The sequence below is a fragment of the Bos indicus genome, chromosome 17, assembly GCF_029378745.1.
Source record: "Bos indicus isolate NIAB-ARS_2022 breed Sahiwal x Tharparkar chromosome 17, NIAB-ARS_B.indTharparkar_mat_pri_1.0, whole genome shotgun sequence".
Classification (NCBI taxonomy): Eukaryota; Metazoa; Chordata; class Mammalia; order Artiodactyla; family Bovidae; genus Bos; species Bos indicus.
Window position 1 is genome coordinate 30139329 of NC_091776.1, and position 9835 is coordinate 30149163.

General features: G+C 39.5%; 1 protein-coding gene across 1 annotated transcript in view; it reads right to left on the reverse strand.

Annotated features, from left to right (window-relative positions):
• The window catches only part of INTU (inturned planar cell polarity protein), a 92023-nt gene extending 84268 nt beyond the window's left edge, over window positions 1-7755 (reverse strand). Inside the window, exon 1 of the mRNA XM_070769141.1 lies at window positions 7651-7755. Coding sequence (XP_070625242.1) covers window positions 7651-7739 — 89 coding nt within the window. The 5' untranslated portion in view covers window positions 7740-7755. The remainder of the gene's footprint in view (window positions 1-7650) is intronic.
• Between the last annotated feature and the right edge of the window lie 2080 nt (window positions 7756-9835).

Here is a 9835-nt window from a genome sequence, read left to right on the forward strand (position 1 = left end):
ATGATCTCAATGGATGAGGGCTGGAGATTCAACTTAAACTATATGGGTAGATGGTAGAGACTGAAAGATGAATGTGCAATTCATAACATATAGTGTACTGTGGTAAATACAGAGTTCTAATGGAATACCCAAAGGAAAACAAACTTGGGACATGTAGGGCCACAGCAGATTTCTTAGAGGAAGGCTTAACTTATCTTGTCATTACAGAATAGTATGTTCCAAACAGTGAAGAGTAGTGAAAGATGAGTCATCCCATAGCCCAGAGAGATATATGCATATATATTGCCCAAAAGAACCTGGGCAGTAGCCATTAAATATTTAAACTTTCAAGCTGCAATGTAGTTTCATTTGTCACATTAAATTATGTATATTTGAATATCCTAAGTTTAATGGTTTTAGGGTTAGGGTTAGACGCTTGCTCCTTGGAAGGAAAGTTATGACCAACCTAGATAGCATATTCAAAAGCAGATACATTACTTTGCCAACAAAGGTTCGTCTAGTCAAGGCTATGGTTTTTCCAGTGGTCATGTATGGATGTGAGAGTTGGACTGTGAAAAAGGCTGAGCGCCAAAGAATTGATGCTTTTGAACTGTGGTGTTGGAGAAGACTCTTGAGAGTCCCTTGGACTGCAAGGAGATCCAACCAGTCCATTCTGAAGGAGATCAGCCCTGGGATTTCTTTGGAAGGAATGATGCTAAAGCTGAAACTCCAGTACTTTGGCCACCTCATGCAAAGAGCTGACTTATTGGAAAAGACTCTGATGCTGTGAGGGATTGGGGGCAGGAGGAGAAGGGGACGACAGAGGATGAGATGGCTGGATGGCATCACTGACTCGATGGACGTGAGTCTGAGTGAACTCTGGGAGTTGGTGATGGACAGGGAGGCCTGGCGTGCTGCGATTCATGGGGTCCCAAAGAGTCGGACACCACTAAGCGACTGATCTGATCTGATCTGATCTGAATGGTTTTATTCGTATTGATTTCTAAATTTGCTTTTTAATAATTGTTAACTAGCTATTGAATTTCGTTTTGCAGTTTATTTGTATTAATTTATAAATTGTTTTTATCTTATGAAAGAGCTGTAAAACACAGAGCTTATACCTGCTTATTTTAAATTAGAGTAAAGTTTGTCATCCCTGGAAATCTGTAAGTCTTTCCTGAAAAGAGAAGTCCACATACCACAAATATTAGAAAACAGGGGACTAGTTCATAAAGGGATAAATGGGTAAAGGGATGATGACAGAAAGAGATGGCACCTAAGGAACAGATGGAGAGATATGACCTTGCTCAACACCTCGTCTCTGAAGCTGGTACCCAGAGGAGGGTGCAGGTGTGGATGCTGACTTGCCAGTGGCACTCAGGAGGCTAAGGCAGTCTCCACGTGATGGTGTTTATTTTCTCTAGTAGTTAGAAGACAGTCTTGCCAGGTAAAAGTGATGGGGAAAGTAATGGAGTCAGAAGCCTCAAGAGAGTGGAGTCCAGAAAGAAAAGAAACATATTTCCATCAATATTGAGTACCCCCCACCCAAATAAAGGTGTATTACTTTTAAAATTAGAGATACTATTAAAAGGTGGAACTGCTATAATAGTTATATTGTGTTTCATCTTAAAACATACATATTCTCACCACAATCCCTAAGATTCCATTCTAAAATTAAAATGCTTTCAGTGCCTCTTTAATAAAGTTAGACTTTCCTCATTTTAAAAGCACCTTATTGGAAATTAAAAAAAAAAAAAAAAGACATTTTAAATTTTAACAAAGGCGCTAGTGGTAAAGAACCCACCTACTAATGCAGGAGACATAAGAGACACAGGTTCGATCCCTGGGTTGGGAACATACCCTGGAGGAGGAAATGGCAACCCACTTCAGTATTCTTGCCTGGAGAATCCCATGGACAGAGGACGTGGCAGGCTATAGTCCATAGGTTGCAAAGAGTCAGACATGATTTAAGTCCCTTAGCATGCATGCACACATTTTCTACTATAAATAACACTTCATTTTTTTCTATAAGCATCTGATAATTTCATACCCTGCTCATAAGTCACAATGCCACCCCATTAAACAGAGAATAAAATCCAAATTGTGGAGTCTCTAAAAACAATACCTTCCAGTTCTACAAATAACTGAGCACTAATATGGAATTAGAGACTTTATTTCCTACTATACATTAATCAAGTTAATCAAACTGTCGAACTTAACTAATTGACACATCTTAACTGAGATGCTTGTTAAACATACAGCTTTAGGATCCTACCCCACTTCAACAAGATCAGGATCTCCAGGGGAGGAGCCTGAAAAGCTCTGTTTTGAAAAGTAGCCCTAGTGATCCTCAAGTTAAAGGCAAACTTGGGAAAAACTGCCCTTAGCCTTCCTTTGGTTCTATGCTTCCTACTTACAGGCCCACTGACCATCTCCTAAACAGGAACCCATTCCCACCTCCTAGTTTTGAGCCTGGCAGCAGAACTCTCCCTGCCTTAGAAACAATCATGGGTTTAATCTTGAGTGAAAAATCTCTCCACACTTTACTTTTCCTACCTGTGAGTTAGGATATCGGTACCTATTTCACAGGACTGTTGAATCCAATGAGTCAATGCATGTAAAATACCTAACACGTAAAGTGTCAGATTTTTTTTAACTCTTCTGTAGATCATTTACTCACACAGATCTCTCACTATGGAATGCTGCTTATCCAAAACACTACATTTTCCTTCAAGATCCAATTTCGAGTTGTACTTTTTGCAAGAAGTCTCCCCAGGCTCTTTTCCTACCTTAGTAAGAATTCCTCTTTCCACCTTCCCTTTATAACATATCACATAAAGTTCTAATTAACTGCCAGTCTGCCTAGTATCTAAATTATGTAGGAATACATCTATATTTGCTACCAAATGACAATTCCTAGAAGACATGACTTTTTTTTTTTTTCAGTCTTCTATCTTACATAAGGTTGAACCAGGGCAAGAAGTGTCACATAAAAGTATATCTTTAGGAAAAGTTCTTTCACACTAGGTAAGTATTTGAGTTATGTCAACTTAATTTCCATAAGTTTAATGAACAAAATTCCTCCCCCTCCCCAGAAAAAGTTTTCCCTTTGCCTGATCTTTCACAGAAGAAGAAATAATAGCAATCCTTTAAAATTCTTATTTAAAATTTGAGGGTAATCTGATTTCCAGATTTCTAACTTTATATATCATATTTAACTAAATTAATATTTGATACCATTAGATGTATTGGAGAGGATGAAGAATGGAAAAGAATTTTCAAGGACTTTGTAAGAATACTGACTTTGCAGAAAGACTCAAAAGATTTAGGTTCTTTTTTTTTTTTTGGCTGCACTTGGAGGCTTGCCTGGTCTCAGTTTCCTGACCAGGAGCTGAACTCTGGGCCATAGAAGTGAAGCCCAAAATCCTAACCAGTAGGCTACAGGGAACTCCCAGGCCTAGGTATATTCTTATTTTCTGTTCCACTACAAATAGCCAGCCATCTTCTGAGGCCCAAATATGTTTAGTTTAATACATGAGACATCAGGTCCTTATTCCATTGATTACCATCTCAACTAGGCAAACAATACAATACTGACATAAAATACACCAGATAAGACCATAATTAAATATTTAGTATCTTTAGCAGGTTCAAGAGCTCTTTCCTAAATAGTAATATAAGCTAGCAATGAGAACTAAATGAAAATAGGGCCACAGGAGGTCATGTCCATTAAAAAAATTTTAATTGCAAGATAAAAACTCATGTAACAGAGGTCTATTAGGAACTAATTAATATTGCCTTAATTGTGAAGATGGAAATAGTAATTCATGAGCTATATAGTAATACTGACAACCACAGTCATTTTAAAATCATGAATAATTAACTGGTAGACTCGGCAAAATAGCATTTTAAAACCTGAGACTACATAATGTGGAATTTTTCAAATTTGGGATAGATTCATAATACATAACATTTCAGCAATCTCATGTTTATAGAATTGCATTATGATGGAAAATTTCACTTTCCTGTATAAAAATTGAACTACCTATAAGAATGCATGGAATTTGTTCTAAGATCATGCATACTGCATCTGAACAATAATGGAATATAGAAGAGAATCTAGAAGTGAGCATAAAGCTAACTAAAGTAGATGGCACAAAGCTGAACCCAAAACCCAGTTCACTTACTCCTACTATTCTCATTTCATATTTTCATTTACAAATTCTAACAAATTTGGTGAACTGTTCTACTGCCATAGATCAGTAGCTGACAATCAAAACAGGAATACACAGCAGCAAAAATTCTTAATGCCTGACAATCTGCTGATGAAGAAAAAAGTGGGAAACACATGAGATTTACAAAAACCATAGCTTCTAAATGAGCGTCAAGTACCCTCAGTAATATCTTTAGAAAGTCGCTATCTGTCAAACACTACAATAATAACAACTATGAAAATGCTTGATAATCCATAAGCGCCATGCATTCCCCAGTTAGGGGAGCCAGGTTCTCATCCTGATTCTGGGACTAATAACCAACTGACTGTGAACACAATCAATTTCTTCATCTGAAGACAGCAATAATAATCCCTGCCAACTATACAGGGTTGCTAAGAACTAAATGAGATAAACTTTGCAATTTAATGTCTTACATGTTAGGAAATAGAGCAGTGTGTGATATATACTGTATTTTCAAAGAGCTTTGATCTTACTGATTTTAGTTTTTACTTTTTGAATTTAAGAGGATATTTTATTCATCAGGATTATTATCTAATGGGACATCCTTTACCCCTGAGACTTCTGGATAGTTGAAGTATTTTAAAGATGCTTATTTTGCTATTGCCAATTTAGGTCATCAAACATTTTCAGAGATTCACATTTAGCTCACTTCCTTTGAAGCATCAAAATACTGGCACTCTAGCCTGGACCAGAATAATACATTAGCCTTTAGGCTTTGGACAAAAGTCACTTAGCTGAATTTTCTCAGAGTGTTTAGAAATAGGTATCCTTTTGTGTTTTGTTTTAATTTCTTAGGGATTACTTGTAAACAGAATTCTTTTTATTTCATAGAACTTTCATTTTATAGAGCATTTAAATATCACCTGAAGTTTACCCACCACTCTGTAAGGTGGATATATTACAGAATGAACAGGAAAGTATAGACAGGTTGTCTTGCCAAGTCCCACAACTATGTAGTATGTAACAGAATAGGACTCCAAGGGAATGAGTAAATTGGAGTAACCTTGTGCACACATTTTTTAAAAATCTGCAAAATTTGAGTGCTAATATTATTTGGGTACTTCCTATAATCAAGATTGACACAAATATTTATTGATTTTATTTAAGTAAAATACCTGAGAAATGCAATAATGAAGCTTTGAGTCCCTGACTCAAACAACCTGTATGTAACTTTTTATCAAAAAACAGAATAGCTGAATATTTTTTGCCGAGCTATTGTTTCATTTTAATACTGACATATTTTGAAGCTAACACCTCATGCAGAGAAAAATTTGGCACTTTGCTTCAGTCTTTGTTTGGCTGAAGTATCTTTTTCAAAAGCATAGCAATTTAACGCTTTACATTTTGAAAACCATATTTACAATGGAAAATATACAAGTAATTAAAAAATAAACACTCAGAAGAATCATCCTTTAAGATGTAAAAATAGAATAGTCTTCTATTTTCTCTTGTCTATAAATTTTCTATGGCTCATGGCTACTGGTTTCTTTAATGCAACTGCTCAAATTTTGTGGCTATCTTACAAGGGATGTTTTAAAGGAAAAACATAAAAATTTTGTAAGACTGATGTAAAAACAAAGGCCATGCACTGGTCTAGAGCTTGAGAACTGTGATGATAAATGAGTGTAATTTAAAGGTTATCTGACTTCTCTAATTTCTATTATATTATGTCTCAACAAATCTTTGCATATACTAGCAAAAGACATTTGATTATACATAAACTTGTGTGAAAATCTATCTTCATTAAATGAAATAGAAACATCTATAGATGTCTGAAATTTTTAAATAAATCTGTTTGAAAACAAAAATAATGTATTGCAAAAGCAGAAAGATTTTCAGAGAATGTTAAAAATAGAGAATTATTAGCCATCATATTGACAAAGACACTTACAGTTTCAGATCCCATTGGTTCCTATAGCATGTGGGAGCAGTTATTTGTAATTCAGATAAAGTAGCTTTTCATATACTGAGCAGGTTTATTCCAGAAACACTCCACTACTTACTTCTGAAATAATCATCTCAGTTTTGATGGCTATAGTTTAAACATGCTCTTTTGTCCCGGTTCATTCAGACAGGTTTGTGCTTTGGATCCGAAAGCCTGTAGTGTTAGTCAGTTTGGAATTTTTTGGCACCTGACATTTAAAACATGAAGGAATTCTGTTGCATCAGAGTTTTAAGCATTTAAAACAAACAGTCCTCCTGACTTTATCAAAGTCATGCTGTGAATGAATTTCTAGTTAATACTTTGGGGGCTTATTCCTGGACTGTAATTTTATCAAATGCAGGGAGAATTGTCTTTGGGAATTTAGCAGAATCCCCTTTTAGTTGCTCATTTGATAATATTTTATTGTTTATGGCAGGGGCTCTCCAGGGGGAAGAAGAGAAGAAAACCAACCGTGGAAAATTGCAGGTTTCAGAAGACAGTTTTAAAATCGAAGAGACCCGATTTCTTCCTTGCACGAAGTCTTTCTTCTTTACTCACACTTCTAACAGAACAGGATTTCTACAGCTCATATGGTTTTGTACAAAGACTTAAAAGGGTCACATGAAACGTTTGCAGATGAGAGAACTCACATAAGCCTCCCCCTGACAGTTACTTACTAAGCGCCACTTACACTTTCTCCCTACAAATGTATTCAAGAGATACTTTTGATATATTTCTAAAAGAGTTTTCCCCACATTATGTCTTACCAAGTCCAGGCTTTCCTAGAACTAAAGCAGCATTAGCTGCCTGGCCTTTCAACCATTCTCTCTTAATCTTAGAATGGAAAGAGAATTTGCTCTCCATGTGAATTCTTACTTTTTCTTCCATAAACCGCTTACCGTTACCATGGGATTTAATGTTTGTTAGTCCATTTTATATAAAGTTTAAGGTTAGACAAAGTAAATGACTACATTAGCAGTTTACCGGCAAGTTGGGATTCTCACCCTTCTGAGACGAGCTCACGTTTCTTTTGTGCAGTTATGTGTGTGGACGCGCATCCGTGAATCTATATGGGTCTGTGGTGGTGGCACGTAGAATTTAGAATCGTTAAAAAGTAGCTCCTTCTAATTCAGATCACAACCAAAATCCAAACAAAACTCTCAGCTCTTTTTTTTTTTTTTTTAATCCTGGAGAAAGTTTAGAGGTGTTGAAAGAGCAGCTTGGCTTTTCCCCCCCGTGTATAGTAAGAAAGTGATGTATTTTGCAGTGAAGTGAATAACCAGGTCCCGCGCGGAGGTAGACTCCCCGCGACCAAATCGGGTGAATCCGAGGCACCCGATTCTGGAAGGGGTGGAGGCTAGGACTCAACTCCCATCCGGAGGACCGCACGGAGAAGAATCCCAAAAGAGACGTTCCCGGCAAGACCCCGGAAGGAAAGGTCGCCCCTCCCCTCGCCATCCTCCCCGGGAACGAAGGGAGGTCTTTCGCCGAATACCCCGGCCCAGCACTGACCTGTGTAAGAGGACGCGCTGCACAGAGTCCAGGTCCTCCAGGCTGTGGGCGGCAGGTTTGGGGATGCTGGCCCTGCCCACCTGAAACATGCCCACTGCAAACAATCGCTGCAAAGGCGCACAGCAGGTATTAGGCGCAGAGGTCGGCGAGGTCTCTCCCGGGGCGCTCGAGGCGCCGCCTGCCTGGGGCACGGCTCGGGCCGCCGCCGGGAAACCGAGAGCTGAAGGAAAAGGCTGCCCGCTTCCGTTGCGAAAGAACCTGGGACTGAAGGGCTGAGGTGTTAGCGAGCGCCCTCCCTCTCCTTCGCCCTCGGGCCAAGCTGCGCGGATCTCGGAAACCCCAGGGCCCGCGGCCGGACCGCCCCTGCGCCGGAGGACCCGGGCAGATGGGCGCTCTGTCGGCCGCCACCCCACCTGGGGCTGACCAAGTCCGGGGCGCCCCGCTTCCCCGTCTGGGCCCCTCTCCCCTCCCGCTTGATCGAGCTCTCAGCAGGGTCCCGAGCGCCCGCGGCCAGCCGTCGAGCGTCTCCAGCCCCGCGCCCGAAGCTGCGCTCTTTCGCCGCCTAGTGCTCTTCAGTCTTCCTTCTCGGATCGCAAGGCTGTCCCAGGCGAGGGACATCCGTGTCCACGCACCGCCCCCAAGAGGCTACCACCTGCAGCTTGGAGGGCCAAGAACAGGAAGAGTAGAGGGGCCGCTGAGGGGCTCGGAGGCATGAACTGCTCCGAGGGAGGCCAGAAAGCGAGTAAGGGAAGCGAGTTGGGTAACCGTTATTGGTGGGAGTTTACATTCTGACTAAAAAGACCAGTTACATTCATTCATCCAGGTCATCGTATACGTTATTACTTGACATGTGCCAAACTGAATTTTAGTCTTTGGAGATACAACGATAAATAAAAAATAGTGGCTGCCCTGCCTAGTATAGACCCTTTATTCTCTTTTTGGAGTCCATTTGCTTTAAAAATACACTTGACATTAGAATATAGTGTCTAGGAGAAAATCTAGATGACCTTGGGCATGTAATGACTTTTTAAATATAACACCAAAAAGCAATCTATGAGAGAAATAGTTGATAAAGTGGACTTCATTAAAATTAAAAACTCCTCTGCAAAGGTGCTGTCAAGATAATGAGGGAAAAAAGGCCAACACTGGGAGAAAATGTTTGCAAAAGACATCTGAAAAAAGATTGTTGTTCAAAATATACAAAGAACTCTTAAAATCAACATAAGAAAAGAAACAAACTGATTTTTAAAGATGGGCAAAAGACCTGAACAGACACCTCACCAAAGAAGAAATTTAGTTGTCAAGCAAGGTATGAAAAGACGTTCCACATCATATGCCATTGTGCATATTAGGAGCTCTGTCACCTCCAACTCTTTGTGACCCCATGGACTGTAGCTCATCAGGCTGTTCTGTCCGTGGAATTCTCCAGACAAGAATGCTGGAGTGGGTTGCCATTTCATTCCCCAGGGGATCTTCCCAACCCAGGGATGGAACCCTGGCTTCCCACATTGCAGGCAGACTCTTTACCATCTGAGCCACCAGGGAAGTCCTAATTAGGGAACTGCAAATTAACACAATGAGATACGGCTACACATCTGTTGGAATGTCTAAAACACAAACACTGGCAACACTATGCTGGTGAGGATGCGGAGCAACATGAGTGTTTGTTCACTGCTTATGGGAATACAAAATGGTACAGCCACTTTGGAAAAATACTTCAGCAGTTTCATACAGAATTAAACCTACTTTTACTACACAACCCAGCAGTCACATTCCTTGGTATTTACCAAATGAGTTGAAAACTTGTTCACACAAAAACTTGGAACAAGGATGTTTATAGAAACCTTATTCATAATTGCCAACACTGGGAAGCAACCAAGATGTTCTTCAGTAGGTGAAAGGAAAAACAAACAGGGTACATCCAGACAATGGAATAATATCTAGTGTGAAAAATAAATGAGCTGTCAAGCCATGAAAAGACATACAGGAAGCCTAAGTGAGAGAAGCTAATCTGAAAAGGCAAAATACATTATGATTCCAACATATGGCATTCTGGAAAAGGCAAAATTATGGAGACAGTAAAAAGATTGGTGACTGCCTGAGGAGGGAATAAATAGGCAGAGCACAGAAGATTTTTAGGGCAGTAAAGTATTCTGCACGATATTATAATTGTGGATAAATGGAG